This window comes from Clinocottus analis, unplaced genomic scaffold, assembly GCF_023055335.1.
Source record: "Clinocottus analis isolate CAN_PGR_092001 unplaced genomic scaffold, fCliAna1.0.p SCAF_7, whole genome shotgun sequence".
Taxonomy (NCBI): Eukaryota; Metazoa; Chordata; class Actinopteri; order Perciformes; family Cottidae; genus Clinocottus; species Clinocottus analis.
In genome coordinates, this window is record NW_027176229.1 from 12,998,041 (window position 1) to 13,022,433 (window position 24,393).

The 24,393-nt window shown below is 40.3% G+C and overlaps 1 protein-coding gene across 3 annotated transcripts; it reads left to right on the forward strand.

Annotated features, from left to right (window-relative positions):
* The first annotated feature begins 523 nt into the window (after nt 1-523).
* cemip2 (cell migration inducing hyaluronidase 2) lies at nt 524-24,393 on the forward strand. Of its 3 annotated transcripts, none has more exons than XM_068605237.1 (24): nt 524-922; nt 3,148-3,499; nt 3,694-3,834; nt 3,988-4,555; nt 7,060-7,229; nt 8,165-8,356; nt 9,769-9,938; nt 10,656-10,868; nt 11,729-11,934; nt 12,637-12,706; nt 13,217-13,345; nt 15,197-15,285; nt 16,460-16,591; nt 17,092-17,127; nt 17,440-17,595; nt 18,711-18,888; nt 20,315-20,530; nt 20,638-20,849; nt 21,160-21,342; nt 21,484-21,703; nt 21,780-21,881; nt 21,977-22,122; nt 22,305-22,411; nt 22,522-24,393. In XM_068605237.1, exons 2-24 carry the CDS (start codon nt 3,166-3,168, stop codon nt 22,719-22,721), a joined length of 4,170 nt encoding a protein of 1,389 aa, XP_068461338.1. In that variant the 5' UTR covers nt 524-922; nt 3,148-3,165; the 3' UTR covers nt 22,722-24,393. The 3 variants fall into 3 exon arrangements, with proteins under 3 accessions (XP_068461338.1, XP_068461337.1, XP_068461339.1); XM_068605236.1 differs by having other exon boundaries at nt 524-906; XM_068605238.1 differs by having other exon boundaries at nt 524-776.

Consider the following 24,393-nt stretch of genomic DNA (forward strand, 5'->3'; position numbering starts at 1 on the left):
ACTAGTATGTCTACACTTCTTACTTCAGAGGCTGTGGTTATGAAGACGCTACATTCATGTCCCAATAGTTATTTTTCGACTTAATAGTGGAAAAAGACAGTGACTAAATAAGCTTTCAGTATTCCCTCACCACTCCCACATCTAGACTCATGTCCTCTGCTGTTTAACTGCTGCTATAACACATACTTATAGTCTATTATAGTTTTTATAGTTTCCTTATTTATGTTGTTTATATATTGTTCTATTTTTTTTAAAAAACGTTTAACGGTTTTTACACTTTATTACATTTCCATTCACTTTATGTCGGAGAAAGAGAAACACAATTTCAAATCATCTGTATGTTTGCAAAAATGGAAGAATTGACAAATACAACTGACTTTGACTTTGAGTACCCTCAAAAAAATGTTAAAGAAAACAATACTAAAATTGTATTTTGGATTAGGCTGTAAATTCAAACTGTTATTCTCACGCGTCTCCTCTATTGTCCGACACAACTTGAACGCATCATCACTTCCTCCTTCGCAAACCGAGCCTGCTTCCCTTGGTAGGACAGTGAGAGGTGATAGGGGCTGCCCGACGGACCAACGACAGCCCATCAGCAGAAAAAAAAAACACCATGTGAAGAAAAAGTATATAACAAGTGGGACACGAAACGCCAACTTGAGAGAATCAGGACACATTTCGTTCGTCTCGCCACCACCACAGGTTCAGCGGGTGTTTTAACGGCTCGGCAGAAAGCGGATGGACAGAGCGGGAGAGGAGCAGGACAGCCAACGGTACCGAGCTCCTAACGGCTAACGTTTCACGGTACACCGTGTCTGTGTCCGTCAGCCGGCGGGCTGGAGAGGAGCCACCGAGGGAAGCTTTGAGTGGAGAGCTGGTCTCTTGTGAAGAGGCTTCTCGTGTGTGCGTTAACTTGCTGGTAAAACGTGTCAATTAACCTAGTAATTGTGCGTGTGTGTGTGTGTGTGTGTGTCCGAGCTCACGTTACGTACCCCGTACCTTATCAGAGAAAGTGGAGAAAAGCCCCTTCAATGGACACAAACCTCTGTTTTAATATTTCTAAATTAACGTGTGTCCTATACTGCCCGTTTATGTCTATCTTTTTATGGTGACGACCAGGTGACGTTACTGTTTAAACAAATAACGCTGCTCTTTCTTCATCGTGGTGTTGAAGGAGTTACTTCGGGCTAATGCGAGCCCATACATCAACATACGTACTACAATCATCTTTTTAACCGCGTCTTAATTTCACCTCTATGTCAGTCAGTGCGGTTCAACTCGCGCACCACACTTACTATAAACGTGGTGGTCGTAACTTCGTGGCGAGAGTTGTGACAGCGCTGGTCGGGCTTAATAGTTTCGAGTTAATGTGGGGAACACGTGGCTTACTGTTTGTTACACTGCCAGTGTCGTTTTCCAAAGTACAGACTGATTTTACAGCTGAGGAATTTGTAATGGTCTCTCCCACTCCCAGTGTTTCGCCCACATCTGGTTGATATTATTCAGTAGCTCTGAGATCAGGAAAATATGAGAGGTAGGCGATGAGCGAGTCCCTGGTTATTATATGAAATAACATGGAAGCTGTGTGTTGAGCCTTGTGATGAGTGTAGCTTCCAGAAGTTGAATAACACCAAGGTGGTTAGTACACAGCTTCTTATGCTCCGATAGATCGGTGAGTAGCAGGGGAGCAGGACCACCGTGGCCCTTTTTGATGGTGAGGAATGTGAATAAAAACATTGTCTCAGATAGAGTTATACAGACCGATACCTAGGGGATCATCTCATCACAAGGCTCCCACTGAGTCTGAGGGCACAGACCATGAGAATATGAGCATCAGAAGTAAGGGTCATAAGCATGCCTTTCTTGATGACATTCCAGTTTAGGTTAATAATGAGAATGATCTGCTAAAGTCTGAAAAGGAGTGGTTCAGAGCCACTAATGAGATGATTCAGGGTGAAGTGGGGGAAACGACTGCTCTTGGGCCAAACTCGTATTGTGGCTGATGTAAATGGATGAACCCTTGTTGAGCAGCCCTTGATTGTACATGCCTTTGTCTATGAATTGAAGAGGTTTGTTGTGCTCTGGGCTAAAATGATGACTAATTGGCTTGGCAAAACAATGGTGTGTTTGTGCGTGTGAATGTGAGTGTGTGAGAGACGCAATGATAGACACTTGGATGATTTTAAAGTCATAACTGTGATGGTGTCTTCATTTTAAAGGAGCAATTTTGCACTTTAACAACCTCTTGCACGACTTGGTCATTCATCAAGTTGTGTGACCAGAAACTGTGTGAAAGTTTGAACTTGCTAACTTACCAGTGGCATGCTACACTGTCATTACAGTGGTACAGGGTGTTTGTGTTAACAAAACACAAACACCCACCGAGAAAAGTGCTATGGCAGCCTTTTTTCCTGCAGTGTCATTTCCTTTATCCTTGCACGTTTGTGTGTGCAGGTGTGTCCTACTGACCCTTCTGTGTGTCCGTCTGTGTGTGTGTGTCCGTGGCTTCAGATAACGTTGTGCTACCTCCTCCAGTTGTATAAAATACAGCTGGCGTCCTGTCCTCCTTCCCTACTGTAATTGGTGCCATCTGTTTTTGCTGTTTTAACATGAACAGGAATGTTCAGATCTATTATTCATAACCTCCTTCGTGGCTGTGGACATAAGCAGCTAATGCCACTCTGTCTGAGTAGGCCCTAATAGATTGGTAGTCTTTTTAAGACCCACACCCAGGATCTTTACCTAAAGGTTCATAAGTTAGATGCTAACTGTTTCCCCAGAATCAACCTGTTGTTCTCCTTCACCTGCTACTGTTAAATCTCATTTTATTTTGATGGCCTTTTCCTCCGTCTTGACATCTTCCGCACGACTTCTTTATTATTTGATTCACTCCTTTTTTATGTTTCAAACTTCCTTATGTTTTACCAACTTCTTCCTTATGTTTAGATATGCTTTTAGCTGTGTGTTATTCAAATAAGTTTGCTGACAACAGACCAATGACTCGGTTTCAGGTTGCCATCAAAGAAACATTTTATTCATTTAACATCAGATGTGACAGAGAAAATCAGTTTGTCGTCCATCTTGGACAGTGGTTCAAGTACTCCAAAGAACATGCTTAGTTGATCCACATTTCTCTACTCTCAGGTAGCAGACACTTGTACCATGCCGACGAGTGATGGCCCCAGCCGCAAACCGGTTTTTGTGGCTCCGCCCCATGGCAAACACCACAGGGCCCCAGGTTATGTTCCTGGGCGAGTAGCTCCAGTCCGCTCACAACCACCTGCCAAAGCTCCACCGCCTCCACCGATAAGACCTCACAGACCCCCGCCAGAGCGCAGAGGCACCTTCAACCTGTCAGAGGAAAACCAGCATAGGGGGCAGGCTCCTAGCCTCAAGCAAAGAAAGAACACATATATCTGTTTTGGAGTGTCCATCGGGGTTTTCTTCTTCACCCTCATCCTCATCTTTAGTCTATCAACTGGAGATGAGTTGGATGGTCAGTATTATGAAGTATTGATACAAATGTTTATGCTTTAAAACATTTGATATCTCTTTATTTAACCCATGGCTTCTCAACTTGCCCCACATGTGTTCCCTCTTTTGTATACCATCTGTGTATGTTTTTGTATATCCCTTTCCAATGAGAACTATGAGATTCTGTAATCTGTTGCTGATTGGTCATGTTTGCAGATAATTGTCCGGACCACGATAGATCACTTAGTAGCTGGAACCCAGGGCACCAACCAGAGAAGGCTGTTCTTGTCAAAAGTGGGCATTTGCTTAGATTAGATACTTCTGCTACCTTGCATACACTAACCATCCAGTCAGGAGGTAAGCACATCAACGGGCATGATTTGTTAAATGGAATTTTGAGTTGTAACGATGAATCTATGTTGAATAAATTTGAGAAGTTGCAAAGTTCAGCTTATGGATACAGCACAAAATGATTATTCTATACTTCTTTTTGTTGCTGCTTCTTCACAGGTCGGGTGGTTTTTGCAGACAACGCTGCTGGCTGCAAAAACATAACTTTGAAAACTCGTCACATCCTTATAGAAGATGGTGGAGCCCTCCACATCGGAGCGCCCAAATGCCGCTACCGTTCTCGTGCCACCATCGTCCTTGTGGGACGCTCTGACGACACGGAAGTCCCTGAAGTGCCTGGCATGGGTCGCAAGTTCATTGGAGTCATGAAAGGTGGGACTCTGGAGCTACATGGAACTGAGAGAGTTTCCTGGTCTCTGCTGACCCGAAATGTCCCAGCCTCCGGTCTGACAACGGGGGGTTATGCCTTCCAACGAAACTTCAGCAGAGGCATCAACTTACGTGTTGTTGACCAGGACACAGGCACGATTGTGTTGTCTGAACGCTACGACACACATCAGTCTCCTGCTGACAGTCGCCGGCTCACGCAGTTGCTGCAGACCCTGCCAGTGGGCCGCATTGTCACACTGGCTGTAGGAGACTCTGCAGTCAAAAGCCTTCTGGAGGAAACTAAGAAGGCCATTGAAGAAAAGCTTGGCAGTAGATTTGTCTATGATCTCAAATACAGGTAAAGCCAATTTCCTAATATGGGAATCTTATTTTTTTTAATTAAATAAGGAACAAGTTTGTTGTTGTTGCCCTGGCGAGTGTGTCTGTTCAACTGTATGATAAAATGTGTGAGTGGGTTTGTGTCTCATGTCTCGTGTTGCAGAAGGTGACAGCTCTTGGATAGTTTGTGGTGGTTGTCCATGGTGTGTTGACTGTGCAAGATTTTGGGAGTGTTTTGTTTACTCTTGGTTGTGTTTTGTTTATTCTTGGTCGTGTTTTGTTTGTTCTTGGTCTCCTTGGGGCTGATAAAGATTGTTTTGTGTGCTTTTGTTTGAGCACTAACGAGAGACCCCTCACTTACTTGGACTGACAATACTAGAATTCTCTACCATCGTCATCTTAGCTGGAAAATGTACTTTCATGTATCTTTTTTTTTCATTTGTGATTTTCCCGTGAATTGTTCATAGTTATTTCTCTTGCTGTTTCCTCTGTTTCTATTACATCATGATCTGCCAGAAAAGGAAGCACAAATAGGATAATGGGGTTGGATGCTTAGAGTTTCCATGATTTGTGCAAAATGTGGCGATACAAAATATGTAAAGTCTGTAAGTCTGTCTTGCAGATACTGTAGGCTTGAGTGTCGTCCTGTCCACATGGGCTTTTACTTTCTTTAAGCTTATAAAGTGAGAGGATTGGAATTTAACTTTAAATGACAATAGGTCTTCTGTTCAGACACTTAAACACATGTATGCACACGTGAGTTTCTTCAAGTTTTCAAACTAATCCTCTCAAATGGAGTATGTGATATAGATCTTTAAATGTCCAGAAGTGCTTTAGTGGTACCAATAAGTGAGTGGTATGCACTCTCTTATTTAACATTTATTGGAGTGGAGATTTTTTATTTTAGCTTTCTGTGGATTTTCTAGTAGGAGGAGGAAACGCATAGGGTGCATATACGAGAGAACATGCCGTTTAATATCTTGTTAAAGTCACAAATTGTTAGGCTGAGGGATTTTAGCCTGAAAGAGTTTAGTGGTAAAGTCATATGACCTACAGGATTGAGCATAAGGATGAAGTTTATGACCTGTTAAGGCGTGTTGCAGACAAACGGAAGACAAGGTAGCTGCCTCATACTTGGAAACTTGTTTTTTTTGTTATTTAATGTCGGTGCTGGAAAACCATTCATACCCAGGTTCCCCTGAGCATGTTTCATGAACCTCTTTATCCTTATCATCTCCAACTCCAACCAAAATATATATAAATAATAAATGAGTTTCAGGGTGTCAACCATCCTTCCTGCCACATATAGATGGTTGCTTTGGCTCCCGCCTCTGTCTTTCATCTTTGTCTCTCAGGAGAGCACTCGCACACACTTAAACACACGTCCATGCTAACCTGCAGTGAATTCACTTCTTCCTTCCTCGCATAAGCTATTTCCGATAAAAACAATAAGGTTGTTAAAATGCTGGTGAACATAAGACCAAGGATGGGGCTCAAGGAAACTGTGAAACAACCACTCCATCACAGCCACACGCCGTAATCACAGTGGATCCTGAGACAGATCCTGTTTGTGTATTTATGCAGTGTACAGTGACACGGAGCAGAGGTTCTATTCAAGAAGATTTTTAGTTTGTGATTATGCCAGTGGAAGCACAGAGACAGATTTTTAACTGCTGCTAATATTAAAGGAGATTTCGTAGGTCAAATTTGGATTTTGGTTTATTTATAGTGACTTTCAATTATTATATTTTTTGGACTCATTTAGCACCAAAAAAAAAGGAGTTAATTCATGCTATAAAGCTAAGGACATGACGTTTGAAACATTCAAGCTGCATGTCTTCTTTTAGGTCATAAACCCACACCCTTTCTCCATCCACACCCTCAATCTCCTTCATATTTAATAAGAAAGTGTGCTGTAGGAGAACAGGGAGGATTTGGCGCAAAGGTCAAAGTTGTTTTTGAAATAAGTTTGGGATGTGGCAAATACGCCCGTTATTCCTCTGGGTCATAGGAGTACCCTTCCTGAAATCCTCTGCCCTTATTTTTTTATATAATCCCTCTAATTCTCTAATTATAAGTGACTTAATGTGATGGTTAGGACCGTCTGTCACAAATAATGGGTCGTGTTTGGTGCAAAGTTGTATTCTTTTTTATAACATTTGACATAAAACTGCAAGAGTGATTAAATAGGCTTCATGAAGTACCATTGACTTCTTAGCGCAACTAAAAAATGATTAAAACATTGTTATTTGTATAAGTTTGTGAGCCACGTAAATGATTAAACAAGTGGTGTAATATTGAACAAGGAAGGAGTGTTAATGAGAGTTTGGTGTAACTTTCAGCTATAGCTTAATGTCATTCATTTCATCATCAAAAGAGAATATATGGAAAACTAAGGTCGACAACCTGATCAATTTTTCTCTGAAAAGGCTGTGTAAAACTAGTACATTTACTGTAATGTCTGAAAATGACTCTTCTTTCTATCTCTCTCCCACTATTCTCGTCATCCTTTGGTTTGTGCAGAGAGGCGTGGGCGTTGGTCTCAGTGGTGGGCAGTGGTAACGCATCATGCTCAGAGGACGTCCGGGAACATGAAAACCACGAAACATATGGGAGGGCTCTGGCGAAACAGAACTTCACCACTGTGAACGGCGTGGGCTTCTCCGTCACAGCCTACAGCGAGTGGAAGAATGGTGAGGAACGGCTTATGATGGTATTAAATTCAAAACCAGTTTATACATAATGTAGTGTTGACATAAATTATATAGCGTTTGACCATTAATTCTGACAACCTACACAAAATGACCGAAAGCATGAACTAAATTTGATGCTTTTTATCTGTAGTTATTTACAGAAACAGTCTTCTGTAGTATGAAAGCTGTCCAGATGAAATTGACAGGCTTCTGCCACTTTGAAGTGTAAAGGGTTTTGGAGGATAGTGACAGGTTGAGAAATGAGGTTTGCCACATGCCAACCGCTCTACAGATCCATCACCTGAACATTAAAGACATTCTCGTGCCTCAGTGGGTAACCGTGGTTTTGTGACCATGCCGTTGTGTAATTGCGTATGTGGCGTCTGTTTGTGGTTCGGGGGAGGAACTAGCACACCCGCTTTATTTATTGCGGCCGTGCATGCCCACACCTTGTAAAAGACATTTGACTGTGACTCAACTTAACTGAACATAAATTGTGAACTGTCTTTACAGAATTATTTTAGTGTATCGCTCACAAGGCACAAAATTAAAAAATGCTCTCTGCCAACTTTACATTTCTTTTCTTTGCTTTACAATATCTCCGACGGTAAGTGAGCTATTCAGAAGCCAGGATATAAACTGCTGTGAATATACATTTCTTCACTATGCAGTACTGTAGAAAGGTCTTTGGTTCTCTGTTATTCTTATGTCTTTTCTCCCCATTTAATGGGTATTATAATATAATGGTATAATAAGATTTTGTTCTTACTTTAAGAGAGCCTTTGTAAAATTATGGTGTAAATATTTATGACTAGGTACAATATATGTGTATTAACAATAATAAAATGGCACCAGTATTCTATTTCATACTATTTGTATGTCTTGTCCTACAGGTTTTATTTAAATTAAGTGTTATGCCCCCTTTCCCTTTTTAGGTTTTCCCATATCCGGCTTCCAGATAGATGCTGTGGACCAGGTAATTCTAAACCTGCAAGACAAAGTGAAGAAGACCTGGCAACCCGGGGATCAGATTGTAGTTGCCAGCACAGACTACTCCATGCACCAGGCTGAAGAGTTTACCTTGTTGCCCTGTTCTGACTGCCATAGCAAGCAGGTCAGGATACAAGGTGAGATTGTGTGTGTGTGTGTGTGTGTGTGTGTGTGTGTGTGTGTGTGCGCGTGCGTGTGTGTGCACTTTTGAAAGAATAGGTTTCGTTGCCTTGGTTGCCTTTCTCGGTAACGACCAGCTTCATTAAAGGGTCTTCTCACCCCAAAATCCAAATACATACTTTTCCACTTGCATGTAGTGCTATTTATCAATCTAAATTGTTTTGGTGTGAGCTGCTTTGTTTTGGAGAAATGGCCATAGAGAGGCCTAGTAGGAACTCTGGTTGGTTGAAAGAAAATTGGTCTTGTTAAACTGATGACAACAATATCCGTGGAACTCTCACCAAAACTATTTAGATTGATAAGTACTACTACATATAAGAGGACATGTTTGATTTTTTTAAATTTTTTTTTAGGGTGAACTATCCTATTTCAAATGAGAGTTGTTTGGAGTCTGACCTCAACAGTCTCATTTTCTTCTCTCTGTCTTCTCTCACTCTCCGCCGGTTAAACACGGTGACGCCTGCTAGCTGGTTCTGTCCTACTTACTCACACTCCTGTACTTTAGGTGGCGCTGTAGGCGTGCGATCAGCTGTTAAAGTCTTCAGCTGGCGTAATAACAATTTTCAAGGCCTGCCAATGGTATTAAGTAACTTTGTGTTATAATAACCTCAGTGGATTCAAAAACATCACTCCTTCTTCACAACCTCCTTCTTTCTGCTTCTCTAATGTTGTTCCCTAACAATCTTTTAGTTAGTTTTTGTACATCTCCCTATCAGAGATATAGTATCCTAATCTCATTCTGCTGTTGTCAACTCCCTTCCTGGAGAGAAGCGTGCATGCCTAGATTTTGTGTTGCTGCTATGAGCAGCTGAACTACTGCTGTGTGTTATCATTGGCAGCTGCACCCTGTGGGTATGGGTACTCTCTGCATCGCCCAAGAGCAGATTAGTTTGCATTTCATATGCATTTCATTACATATGCTTTTACATGTCTCTTATTTTGTTAGGTTGGTTTTGGGGTATGGGTTGTTTATGTTTGGGTGCGTGCTGCTAGGCACTTCCTGTGGTTGACATGTCCAGAAATAAAACACTGTAGTTTAACTTAAATGCCACTTCCTATTTATTTTAACATTATATATTAAGCATGTATTTTAGTGAAAAGGTCTGACCTGAGAACGGTTTCACAAGAATTTGACACCAAGGTTTTTTTTTTTTTTATGGTCTTCAGTTAAATTAAACAAGTTTCCTCCAGTGTTCATGTCCTTTCCTGCTTTATTTAGATGAGATGGAATGCAGTGTTTAATTTACATATGTAATCATAGCAAGCAATGACTTCCACCTTTTCCATGTTTTGTCAAATAGTGCACCAGATTTGTCTTCATTAAAGTCACTTTGTTGCATCATATGACCAGGAAGTCTGTTCTTACCAGGAAAACCTCAGTATAACCATGTCGGAGAGATCATGGATGGGGTCGACATGCGTGCTGAAGTGGCTCTGCTCTCCAGGAACATTCTCATCTTCGGAGAAATGGAAAACTCGTGCTACGGAAACAACTTGTGCCAGTTCTACAGCCACGACACCTATGGGGGCCACATTAAGGTGTGTGTGTGTGTGTGTGTGTGTGTGTGTGTGTGTGTGTGTGTGTGTGTGTGTGTGTGTGTGTGTGTGTGTGTGTGTGTGTGTGTGTGTGTGTGTGTGTGTGTGTGTGTGTGTGTGTGTGTGTGTGTGTGTGTGTGTGTGGTTGTGTGTGTGTGTGTGTGTGTGTGTGTGAGTTACAGTTGGTTGGAAGGATTGGCCAATACGTCCTTAACAGGAACCAGACTGTGGATTATTCCATGCCCACAAAAAGACCTCCTAGGAAGCTTTGTACAGCCTTTCTGTATTGGATTATTTATTGATTAATGTTTAACTAAATTTTCTCCGCAGTCCATTTGTTGTTTTACTTATGTGGGTTTAGCTTTTAATTAAGTAAATATATAACTACTATTATTTATTCATTAAGAGAAACATCAGTGATTATGGTGATGTTTTAATTTCTCAAGCATGATGGTAACACAGCCAGAGTTCATATCCCATGAGGATCATAGAGAAATGGAGAGAATTGTACTCTCAACCTAAACCTTTAATTAGACTAGAGTGGGCAGACAGTTAGTTTACTGTTGTAGCACAATATGAACCTGTTGTTTCTACTTTAGCGGTGTATAAAAGATCATTGTTCTTGCTTGATTACTTTTAAAACCATCCTTTCTTGTGCAACTTATTCTCCACTCTGGCCTCTCTTTATTTTCTCTTTCTCTTTCCCTTACACAACGGAAGATCAATGCGAACTTCTCATCAGTACATCTGTCCCACGTGGAGCTGAAGAACATGGGCCAACAGGCGGAGCAAGGCCACTACCCCGTCCACTTCCACATGTGTGGGGATGTGGACGAGAAGGGAGGCTACGAGGAACCAACCTACGTGGACGGACTCTCCATACACCACTCCTTCTCCCGCTGCCTCACCATCCACACAACCAACGGTTTGCTGGTTAGTAAATTATGTGTGATGAGTAAGTCTGAAATGTATACGTGGGCAAAAGAAAGACAGCTGTATCTGTATATTTGGAGGGTGTCTAAGACGGCTCCTATTAATAGGAACCATGCAATGTTAGACATTATTAACTACATAAATTACAGCTTCCATTGCTGGATTACTGTAATGCCTCGTTCCCTCCTTTTATTTTGCTTAAAGTTAATCACCTTCTTTTCCTTAATCTCTTTTTTTCGAATCTCCCTGTCCCATACTTGTCTCAGTTATATCATTATCTGTCTCAAAGTCTCTTTGGAAAGGGAATCAATATTTACAATTGGTCCCTTTCGTCCAGCAAATATATAACATTTACATGTTCACAGTATATCTGTCAATTGAAAATCTGTGTTACTTTTGTCCTTGAGGCCGTTGGATTGAAAGCATTCTTCCCATCTGCGTTGAGGAAATGGAATTCACTACATTTTGGATAACATTGTTTGACTCTGCTGTTTTTTTCCTGTTTCCCTTCTTGCACAATGGCCATGTGAATATTCTCTTGTAGGGTATGTTCTTCGATCTGTCTCGGTACCTCCCTTCAACATGGCGTCAGATCAGTTTAAAACCAAAATTGTCCTAGAAGGAAATTATTTTAGGACTTTTAAGTATTTACAGAGGCAGGCACCTCTAGCAGTAGGAAAGTGCTTGTTAATAGTTTTTTCTGCATATGTAATCTACCTCTTCCTTGGAGAGGGAAGGCTTGCCATAACTGGGATATATAACTGTATTTATTTGCCTCTTCTGTCAAGAAGTATGCTAAAAAAAAAATCCCCATTTGTCTCTTTCTCTTTTTTAATATCACGTGGATTTCTTTGACCCAGGTGAAGAACACTATCGGCTATGACACATTGGGTCACTGTTTTTTCCTTGAGGATGGGATAGAGCAGCGTAACACTTTCTACCACAACCTTGGCTTGCTCACTCGACCCGGGACTCTGTTGCCCACTGACCGCAACGAGACCCTCTGCACCAGCATCAAGGACAAAGTTTACAAGGGCTACACTCCCTCACCCAGCACAGACTGCAAGTAAGATATTAGGACAATTACTTTGTGTGTCTCAGGCTGGAGATATGAGTGCAGAACAAAGTGATAAAAGACAACATGAGTTTCTGCACCATCATCAAGAGAATGTTTATGAATACTTACAAGTTATTGCTCAACAACCACTGCAAGTCAAGAACTTTGGATTACGACTTGTGCTTTATTATTTTATAATGCTGTTTTTAACGTAACAGATCCATTAATGCTCTGTTGGTACACTGAGGTTGACATGATTTTCTCAGAATTGGTACATTGCACCTACATTTTAGAGTGTGTGTTTTACTTGATCATATAGTTGCTGTGTGTGTGTGTGTGTGTGTGTGTGTGTGTGTGTGTGTGTGTGTGTGTGTGTGTGTGTGTGTGTGTGTGTGTGTGTGTGTGTGTGTGTGTGTGTGTGTGTGTGTGTGTGTGTGTGTGTGGTTTTTTAGTTATGCAATAACAACCTTCACTCTTCACGGGATGTTTTTTTGTTCTAGCGAGAAACAGCAAAGTGCCTCTGTAAGAGAAGCAACAAGGTTTGTTTCCAGGTTTTAAGTAGATTATTGAGGGAATTTCGAAAGATCACAGGGTTCTTCTTTGATGCCTGTCTTCTGCTTATTAGCCTTTTTTAATATATTTTTTTCGACATGCTTGTCTGTGTGTGTTATGTCTCTGTCTTTGTCTGTTTGTGTGCTTGGTGTTATCCAGGGCAGTTTCCACATTCTGGATCGCAAACCCCAACAACAATCTCATCAGCAATGCAGCTGCTGGTTCTCAGGTAATAACATCAGAGTTATGTAATGAAACTTGAAGATATTCATGCTCATAACAAATTGATCCTTCAATAAAATGGGATTTAACCGGCTTTACAAAGGGATGCATTAACATGGTGAGACGACTCTGTTGAAGTAGAAGACTCGTCCTGCATCGTTTCAATTTTGGTTTAAATGGCGTGGAGATCCAGTGGAGAGGGCTGTGTACTAAATATTTGTAGGGAGTATGCTTGTGATATTCAGGTTGTCTGTCCATGTCTATTGAACCATAAACGTTGATGAACCATTGAGCTTATATGAACTTGTACACCTGGTTTATTTATTCTGGAGGTCTTGACCTATGTGAAGTACTGTATAACATCCTGGCCGGTACCTTTTATTGGTTATGTATGTTTCTATAATGCTCTGCCTACATATGATGCGTTTATGAAGCCAGATAATGACATTCCTGATGTTGCCCAGCTGTACCAAGAACATGGTTTATCCCCTCCATCTTTTTTCCTTCCTGTTTCCAGGATGCTGGCATATGGTTTGTGTTCCACAGCTCTTCTACTGGAGACTCTCATGGGCTGGTACCAGAGACCAATGCAGAGCTCACTCCCCTGGGGATTTTTTACAACAACCGTGTACACTCCAACTTTAAGGTATTATCACAGTAGATTATCAGTTGTTTTTTAATTTTTTTTAATTATTGTTGTTTCATGCCGGGTTATGCTCTCGCTTCCATAAACAGGGCAGTACACCATTTGCCTAACCTCTGTGTTTTCTCTGTCTGCTTCTGTGTTTTCGAGAAACAAGAGAAAAATAGAACTTGTTTAGAAACATTGAAACATGTTAATGCCTATTCACTTGGTTCTTGCGAAAAGAGACGTACACACACACACACACAGAGTGTGTAGACTCTACAATAGCACTCTGTTATATCATGACAGCAGTCGGGCAGGTGAACTGTAAGTTCTTTGTTCAGCCTGTCCACAGCAGCCTCTCTTATAGAGGAAGGAGCCCAGAAGTTTAAGAGTATACCTTGCTTATACCACAGGACCAACTCAAAGCACAGTTGTCCATATACATAAAACACACAGGCATACCATTTTTCCTGTAATTTATTTTACAATAAATTTTCTTAACATACAAAACTAATACATATGTTATAGACCATGTAAATATACATTTCCTTTTCATATACATTAATTACAGGATTTCTTTTTACCACCTTTTTATACTTTCCACAGTACCCTGCATTGTGTTGACTCTATAAGCCTGTTGGCCCAGGATTTACATTTAGTACATTTATTATTGCCTCAGCTCCCACACTGTAAAATAAACCAGTCGTCTTGTTTATGTCAGTCCAACAGAAATGCATCTACAGCCCCTCTTGATTATCTAATTTTAGTTTTAGGGTGCTTTCACACCTGTTTGGACCATTTATTCTGTACTAAGGAAACGATTATACATTGTAGTATTTTAGTTCTGGTCCCGTTTCAAACAAACAAACCAAAAGGAGTAAACGCAAAGTTATACAGGCTAAATAGTGACTTGTTGATTAAACGGTTATGGCAATTGTCACTCTGGTAACGGACAGAGGTTCATGAGGCGCTTTATTTCTTCTGCTCTGTATATTCATGTTCTCTGGTGTGGCAAAGAGTTTACCAAAAAATAACAGATTATAAGCATTATTAGTATACTGCAAATTCACCGCTCATTATTGTAAATAATGACTAACCAGTCGAGAGAGGATTTTACAAAAGCACGGATACACACATGAAGCTCTTGTAGAGTGATGATTTGGAGCTTTTCACTTTGACGATTTATTAAGTCCATTTAAAAAGTGTGTATCAGAGATCCCAAAGTACACAGGCACAGTTATTTCAAACATTTTTGTCCTATTAGTCAGGGAGAATAACTTTGCTTACATACACACAGAGTGATTTATATTAATAGTTTATAGCCTATGTAGGAGCCATTAGTCACAGGTGTGTATTTTATTATGGTAATGTGTGTTTTATTGTGATAGTTTAAATACGGGGCACCGGTACGAGCAAGGGGGATTGACGATGCATGGGTGACGGGGAGATCAGACAGTTTTTACCACTAGACCAAATACTTCGTAAAACAGCTCAGGAAGTCCAAATAACAACTTGTAACTGCCGTCAGTTGATAATTAAATGTGCAAAAGCCCAAAGATATACCAACGGCTGGACTCTTTTTTTTTTTACTGAAGCAGCGCGTGAGAAACAGGATCTCATTCTCACTCTCACCCAGCAGAGTGGCCGACACGTAGATCGGCCACTACAGCCTATACATGGCATTATATAGATTAATTATAAGGCCACTCCCTAAACATATTTGAGATCAGCAGAGGGATTTCTTATTGTAACTTTAGCATTTTTAATCATGATAAACTAAAATGTCTGATGTCATAGGTTTCTGTAGGTCTGAAAGCCCCTTTCGAAAACATTTGCTGTTTTACTGTAATCAAACTTTCATCTTCCCAGGCAGGACTGTTTATTGATAAAGGAGTGAAGACCACGAACGCTAGCGCTGCGGACCCCCGGGAATACCTGTGTCTACATGACAGTGCCAGGTGTGTTTGTGTGAAACGTGTGTGCAATAGCATTTTACATTTTGAGGAAGTATACACTCAGTCAAATTGATATTCATTCAAATTACTATTTAGTAATTAGAGTTTTATGTGATGATTTTTTTTTTTTACAGTTATGCATGTAAGTAAATTGCTAGTAACCTCCAACTGACTAATGTATTATACAGCACTGTACCGTGTATAGCTGTATCTATCAGGGAGTTATAGTGGTCGATCATAGGTATCATGCTGTACAGTTATGCTATGTAAATATTAAGGTATTTTTTGTTTACTAATGTGTAAATGTTTGTGAGTTAAGTTATTTATATCCCCCTGCTGGATATCTTCTCGTATACGGCCATTGACTGGGATAGATGGATGGCTTTACTCTCTGTTTCTGCATTTTAGTGGACGGCCTGTCAGGTCTGTGTTGACAGAGAAAACAAGGCTTCACAGATACAGTTTCCACTCTCCCTACCCAAATACTGCCCTCGAGTAGACGGAAAAAATCTTGCGTGTCCACTGAGGCTGCTGGCCTCTCTTTCTCCCCCTCTCTCTCTCGGTCTTTCTATGTGTGTGTATGTGTGTACTAAGTATTAATATTTCAGTAGAAGGAGCGAGATATCGAAAGTTCCAAAGTATTCCCTCGGATTTATGTAATCCACTGACATTTTCCTCTGGACACATTCAGGTTAATATTTCCCTTGACCAACACAAGGATCAAGGTTGCAAGGACCAAATCTATATTCTAGCAGAAAGATTTTTATAACATTTGTGGAAATGAAATGTAACCAGAGCATGAATACTTATGTTGAAGGAAGGCTCTGATCTGAATTGAGTGCCACCAATAGGCTGAAAAGAGAGGATGAGCAGTATTTAATTTTAACACAAATCTCCTTTTCAGTTTGTGCACACGATATGTCATAATCTCTTGGGAAGATGGCTGTACCTCTGCACAGTAAGACTTTTAGTCTAGTTGTAAATTAGGTCTGTGCAGAATTATGGTACGACACTATGATTATCAGGTCCACCCTCCAAAAGTTAGATTGAACCAATCTGTGTGTGTGTGTGGCTTTCATGAGGAGCACATGCGCAGAAAAATTAGGTATTGAATGTAGTTGATGGAAAGTCCCAAGGATAATAACAAAAACTTTTTGTTTACATGTGTGTTTGTTAGATTTCGACCGCACCAGGATGCTGACCCTAGCCGTCCACGGGTGGCGGCAGTCATTGACACTCTGATCTCCTTCAAGAACAACGACTTAGGAGCGTGGATACGGGGGGGAGACATCGTCATCAAAAACTCTGGGTGAGACGACTCATAGTCATCATAATCATGTTGTGATTAATGCAAGTCTACAACAGAACAGAGGACTCGGGTGGAAAAATAGAAAAAAACATCATAAAAACCTAAACTGACATATTTATAGTCCAATACAATGTTATCTTTTGCTATGATGTGCTTATATTCCACAGACTTACTATGTGACCTAACTTCATGTTCAAAGCTGGCTTGATTCTTATACACTTAAAAGTGGAAAACATTGGTTGACATTTCAGTTTTTATTTTCTGCCTTAATTTTGAGCACACTCATCCGATGTTATAAGAGAAAAAACATAGTAAGATAAGGCCCATGTTCGGAGGACCTGCCGTTATGTTTCTTATTTTGTAACCTAGGTCATCATTATATATAATATTTTTGCATTCCTATCAATTATGTCCATAACTGGTCAACAGCACGCTCATCATAGTTCGATGACATACATTTGTATGACAAACAAATATGTATTTGATCTTTCTCTGAACAGATTTGCAGACAATGGAGTTGGACTGGCTTTTGCCAGGTGTGTATTTTCTAAATCACTCTTTTCTCAGCATAATGATTACTTTATTCAGCCATATTTGCTTTTCCCATCTCCCTGCAAGACAAACTTGCCAAAAACACCTTGTATTGATAGATACTGAGCAAACAGCAGACACTTTCCTTTCACACGCATCGTTTTTCAGATAATATAATAATCTTGCACTTTCTTCTCCTCTTCGTTCATCCATTAAAATGTATCAACATTAAGAAAAGTAAAGTCCTGTAAAGTTATTAATATGTGCATGTGAAAAAAAAAGATTTAAAAATGACATTGTTCCTTCTTGTTCTCCAGTGATGGCAGCTACCCTAAGGATGAAGGATCCAGTCAGGAGGTGACACAGTCTCTGTTTGTGGGTGAAAGCCAAAACCGAGGGACCAACGGAGGGCAGAATAAATACTGGGGCTTAGGAGGTGCTGATGCTAAGATGAGGACACTACCTAAAAACAGGTGAGGGGGACCAGAAGAAGGAATGAGTTGGTGAAAGGAGGGAATATGTATGCCAGTAATTCAGGGAGAATCCAAATCAAACCAAGTTTTCCAAATCAAATCAAACCAAGCTTTCTCAGGAATTGGGTTTTGGAAGAGTTTGCAAAGCAACATATGCTGGGAAAAACCAGCAGGGATGAGAGAGCCAGCAAGGCCATCAGGCTGTTGGACAGATGGACAGCTGAGACTGTTGCAGCTTCTTTAAGCCGGAGGTGTACTTGTGAAAGGAAGTTCTGTGTTGACTGACTTACCGCCAGTGATATTTTAGGCAGCAACACTTGCATGGTTTTGAGAAAGGGATTACTCATTGTAGCATTTGATTACTTAACAGTAAGAAGAAGATTTTTTTCTGACTTTTTTTACCCAAAGTTCCTATTAATTTTAGCCGGATGTCACCAATCCCTTTTTTGTTTCTATTATTTTGAGTTTTTGATAATCTTTCCAAGGGAACAAATTATGATCTCACTTATAGTCATGTAAAAAGTCCATCTGCTTTACCTTTCAATGGAAGCACTAATGGTATTGCACTACTTTTTCCTCACCGACTATGTTTTAGATAGGACTTCCATGAGGAGAATGTGTATAGTCTCTCCTTGCTGCAATGCCATGTCTGACTGAGTGGACAATTCTAATGAGAGCAGAGTTTTGAGTTTTCTGTCCCCTCTTGTTTTCTCTGTCTTTCTTTGCTTGTTGTACAAGAGTAGAAACATAAACTAGAGACTGACTAATGGGGGCCTTTTGTCTCAAGAACTAGAGTTGATGCCAGTTTGTGACCACTCTGTACAGCTTCACAGACATTTTACAGGCTTCCTGACCACGCTGTCACATCTGGCTCAGTTGGTTCGTCTGTCGTCATCGTGATTACTGCCAGATTGGCTGTCACTGTTTTTTTTGGCCAGGGACAAGATAGTTCCAATAAAAGAGATGAATATTTTGATAATTGAATTAAAATTCCACAAGGTTTTATTAACAGAAAATACAAAGTAATTGGATCCTTGACTGAGGCAAAGTGAAAACATTCTCTATCATGTATTTATTGCTGTCGCTTGACCTGCCTCGTTCCCTCTCCTCTGTAGGACTTTCCCAATCCGAGGTTTCCAGATCTATGATGGTCCGGTGCGGCTTACACAGAGTACTTTTCGTGGATTTATCCCCACACCGGAACGTTATACCAGTGCAGTTGGATTTAACTTGAAGAACAACTGGCAGCTCACCCCACAAAATAATCTGTCTCAACTCAACTTCCACTCCACTGTGAGTAAACATCAATTTTTGACATCCACGCTCAATATACAGTTACAGTTTTAAAATTAGAATTACATAGATGAATGTAGTGCAATACATAAACATGTTAACACTGGGACTGAGGATCAACGTAAAACTTATCTTTGCAAGCAGTTATGCTTGCCTACATATTTATTTTACAGTATAATGACATATTGTGGCATGTTTACATTGTGGCATGCTTTTATTAAGCCTATCATAGCCAATAACTAATAGTTGAAATAAAGGTTTCACTCCCAGCTTGTTTTGTTTGACCGTATGGGATGGGGTCATGTTACATTTTAGGTACTGCCCTGTGACTCCTCTAATCTTGTTTTAAAAATATTGTATGCTAGTCATTTATTTTGTATTCTCTCTTCCTTCCTCTTTATCAATTCTTCTTACTGTGTTCTTTTTGTTCCTGTTTTTGGTAGGAATTCAGTAGTCATGAACACTCCTTGGATTGACTGTTTTTTTTTCTATCTACTTTGTGTCCATCGTCTTGGTACATTTGGTCGGACTGTTTCCTCTTTAAAAATGTGCTCCTATTTGTTCTTCGCCCCATTAAGCCTCCTCTCATATTAATTAGATTATAACTCGGATCAGAGTTGGCAGTTATTTCAAGCATTAGTTTCAAAGGGGTCACCATTTGTTGTACTCTTTTCTGAGTCGGGCTTGTGAAAAACTATTGTAAATCGCTAATGCCATCTTGTGGTGGTATAGTAGTAAGGCAGCTCAGTGCACTGCCTTTACTTAAATGTAACTAATTAAAAACATTTAAAAGTAAATCTGTACATTTGTGTTTATACTCCTCTTATTAAATCAGATAATTTCATTGTAAAACTCATCCTAAACATAAATTAAACATTTCCATTTCCAGGATTGCTCACTTAGCCGCTGCGTATAACTGAGCGATCCTTAATATCAGCCCGAGCAGGTTTGGGGGCTGAATTCTTCATCAGAAGGTCTTCATCACTCTCCAAGTCCTCGTACTCCCATGATTCAATACCATAGCCACTGATGAGACATAGCAACAACAAAAAACTGCAACGCCTGGACTTTTAAGAGCATATAAGTCCATTGTACATGTTTATAACACAATGCAACCATAAATATTAACATAAACCATAAATAGAACTTGAAAGTGACTCAGTTGAAAGTTAGGGCATTTTTGTATTCAGTGGACCTAAACCTACGGTTCACAAAATCTGCACTAAATGAATTACTAAAATGATTTAACTTTTCTTGTGATTGAGAAGATATTCTGTATTTAGTATGGTATGCAAACCATTATGATTTTTTTTTAAAAATGATTGGGGTTTAACTGGGGTAACATTGACAGAGCTGGCACTTAATAATAACTTGAATAAAAACAAATATGCTGGCTTTCACAAGTTTTTGCAAATATCATCCTCAGGTGGGTCTGCGAATATTCTTCGGTCGCCCAGGGCAGTGGTTTGAAGGGAACGACCTGGATGGAGACAAAAACTCCATCTTTCATGATGTGGACGGGTCAGTAACCGGTTACATGGATACCTTCGTTGGCAGAGCAGACAATTACCTGATCCAACACCCTTACTGTGTGCCTATGCCCGATTGGAATGGAGTGATCTGCAGCGGCCGCTACTCTCAGGTACACCATGTCAGGGTCTGCCCTCTATTCTGGTTGGCCTGTACCCCTAATGTAAAATGTGCACTCTTCTTGACACTTGCCCTCCACCACATCCTCTTCTCCCTCAGGTGTACATCCAGACCCAAAGAGCCTCCAACCTTCGTTTATCCATCAGCAGAAATGAATACCCCAATGCTCCTCTGGTACTGAGAGGGATCAACAGCCAGGGGGCACTGTCTCAGCAGTACCAGCCCATCCTAATGATGAGCAAGAGCTACACTCTGCACTGGAGTGGGCCTGCACCAAAAGAGGTTGTCCTCTCTCTCATCAACTTTGACAAGTGAGTAACATAAAGTCAGCAGCATGTACATGTGTGACTGCTGCTTCTCCAAGTCATTAGATTTCTGTAATATCTCAAGATAACGAGAATTTATTTTTCTTTCCAAGAAAGCCATTGAACAACAAAAGCTGTTTTTGTTAATTGTGTTCATCACATTAGAACTATTCTGAACTGAAAAACTTAAATAACAAATGGTTGTCATAACATTCCTAATAGTTCCTACTGGTCTTTGGAGAAGCTTTGTTTGATAACCTCTCGTTCTCTCTTTTCTTCCACTCTCTTTTTCTTCCACTCTCTTTCTCCCACTCAGAGATGACTGGGTGCTGGTGGGACTCTGTTACCCATCAGACACCACATTTCAGATAATGGCCAACATCAATGATAGACAAAGGAAGACCTTTGATGACCTCATAGACTATGGCACTGTGGTATCCCTTGAAGAGTTGGTGAAGAGGCCGATGGAAAGAAAGTACTTCTTTGACCAATCTGTTGGGTGAGAACAAACTAAAGAGTGTGTTAAGCTTTGACAGTTTTGACTTGCATTGACCTACAGAGGTCATCCTCCTCCCACTAATGGCTAAGCAGTCACATTTCCTTAAGTTAATTAAACTGTTTCTCCTCTCATCACACCCAGCTTATTGTGGCTCTACCTTCGGGCCCGGCATGGCCGTGATGGTCACAGCTACTGTTCAGTAAAAGGCTGTGAGAGAGTGAAAGTTCTGGCTACCACTTCCTCTAAACAGACCTGTAACTGTACATCCAAGGCCTACCCCAAGTACTACGAAATGCCCTCGGCAGTGTTACCTATGCCAGCCCTCAATACACTGCCCTGCAAAGGATGTGGCGCTAAAAAGGTACGAGTTGCCCCCTTCCAGGTGATGTCAGTTAATCTGCAATAAAACACTGCTGACCAATGTGTATCGGTCTCAGCTTGTGTTTTCCAGTGAGCCATGGACCTCCTACCTCCAGACGCAAGTCAAGTCTCTCAGTATCAAAGAGCAGCAGAAAGGAGACAGCAGCTCCTTTATTACTGTGAGTATGCCAGGCCAAACACATTACCTTATCTATAAGACTTGAACTTGTGAATCAGGGTTAATTGAACCAATTGTTTTCCTGTTACCTGCCAGGTGAATGAGGTGACCATGCCCTTCACACGGCCTGGGTACTTCTTGGTCTCAGTGGATGCCTGCTCTGGGAAAGTCACCAAGAAAACCTCATTTGCCACGATGGATGCCAAGATGAAACAGTATTTAAAAACTGGAGTACCAAATAGGTGAGCCAGGGAAAATAAGTTAATCCTGTTCATGCAACAGCATTTGCATTTCTGACATGGCCCTACAGTGGGATCAACATCTGAGACCGACTTTCCTCATTCGTATAAATATTCTGCAGCCCCATATTGGAGAGTTAAGCATATTCTTGCTTAATTTACAGAAGTGTTTGTTTCTTCAACAGGTCTATAGTGCTCATGGCAACACATGGTCTAATGGAAGACCTGGTTGCTGTAGCACCATATCTGGTCTCCTTTGGTTTGACCAAAGCTGCTGATCTGCACAGTAAAGGTTAGTGACAAGTATTTAGAATTCTTTCCTTTTCTTTTTCGGTCCAGTTATTGTATTTTGGGGTAAAGTGGATCTTTCTCATACCCTCTTTTTGCTGCCACTCATCGCAGAGAGTCTGGCACTTTGGGGGTTCCGGGGTAGTTCTCCACCCCCTCCGTGGGTCTCGCTACAAGCCGGGCAGGGGGATGAGTTCCTGGGGCTGCAGGAGCGGTATTTGCCGCTGGGTTTGGAAGCATACGGCTGTACACCACCTGGAGATCAAATGCGCAAAGACCTGGAGCTCCTCAAAATAGCCACGGGACAACTCTGATCATTGTGAACTATACAACTTGACTACCCAGAACACTCTTGCACACGGATACACACACACACACACACACACACACACACACACACAACCAGCTGATGAATGTGAACTGCTGAACTTTTTAATTTAATAATAATGGTGAATAATAAAGATGTTTACCAATTTCAAGTGGAGAGAAGGTATTTTATTTTGAATAGGGTGTTTTGTGAAATATTCTATTTTTTGTGTGTATGTTTTAGTAGGCCTTTGAGCCATTGAGGCAATGCACTTTCCTTTTAAAGACACAACTTGCCTTATCAGCCAAAGTGTTAAAATGGAGCTTTATAATAACTTGGTTGTTTATCATGGAACTAAAAAAAAAACCTCAAAGCAACCTTTAACATTAACCCACCAATCATAATATTTATTATGTAGTAAAAAAAATCCAAATAAATTGGATTGGGTCTGAAAACTGAACACAATCCATCAGATACACACAAGCCAAAATGAAAGTATAAAAATAAATTGCATTGTCCCTAAAATGAGACTACATTCAATTGAAGATGGATTAAACAAACTCAGGTCAAAGGGAAATATTGAAATTACATGCAACAATCAAACGCCAATATAAATCAAAAAATGAAAATCCTGTAGTGTAAAACAGTGCCAGTGTGTTAGCTGTAGAAGATTATGTGATGCAAAACACCTATATTTAAAGACAAAGTCATCAACTATATTCATATGGAAATTTGTAAAATACAAACATTCCATTAAATAGACAAATTATTACGATATAGGCCATAACTCATTCTTTCTACCAATCCTCACACATATTTTAGGCTTTTTAGTTTGTGTCAACTGAATCTTTAACTGGAAAACCTCTCCTCTTCGTGCAGCTGTAAAACTAGACTTCAAGACTTTAAGCACCTTTTTATATGGATTCCTAAATGGACTTACTGGATTTCTTTTTTTTTTCTTCTCATATTTGTATTTTATTGCTTCACAGTGATGTGTTGTTCACAGGTGCAGCACACATATAAATGTATATGACATTTATTTTTTTGTTTTTTCAAATATGATTGAATGTTTTACCTTTTAATCTGCCTCATTCTTGAGCTTTCAATTTGCATTATTGCTAAACCCGTGTTTAGATAGTGCAAAGTGTGCCTTTTTAGAGTAAGTAACCTGGCTGCACAGTAGTGAGAAGTAACATGTACAATACAGATCATATAGCAGGTGTAAGGTATATAGATTTATAAAGTGTGTAATCTTTGAACGGATGTGAGCAGGGCTCCCACACTGAGCAATGATAACCTATCTGTGACTGTGTGAGTGCACGTCTGATCATGTGAGACGGAGGGATCGTCTGGAGGACAACGACCCTGTTGCCTTTTAACCACTCTACTGTTAAAAATAAAAAAAGAACGAGAAAAAAAGGTTTTCAAGCCCTTGCCTTTTGTTCAACAGATGCTTTGAAGAAGCACAGCCTGACAGTTAATGATTTAATTGGAACTGAGCTTTGTAAATATGGTGTTGAATGTTATAACTCAAACAGTAAATGTAATGGAAATGTCAAACAGGTTGTGAATACTGTCTGTCTTTACTGTGTTTTTGTCATTTGAAAAAAATGTAAGCTGACTCTTGATGTGGAAACTCAGCATTTGTTAGAAATTGACAATTAAACAAACATTTATGA

Coding starts and splice junctions, on each gene's coding strand:
- cemip2 (XM_068605237.1), top strand. CDS start 3,166: ATGCCGACGAGTGATGGCCCCAGCCGCAAACCGGTTTTTGTGGCTCCG. Junction 15,286..16,459: donor TGTCTACATGACAGTGCCAG/GTGTGTTTGTGT, acceptor TGTGTTTGTTAG/ATTTCGACCGCACCAGGATG. Junction 21,704..21,779: donor AAGGATGTGGCGCTAAAAAG/GTACGAGTTGCC, acceptor TATCGGTCTCAG/CTTGTGTTTTCCAGTGAGCC.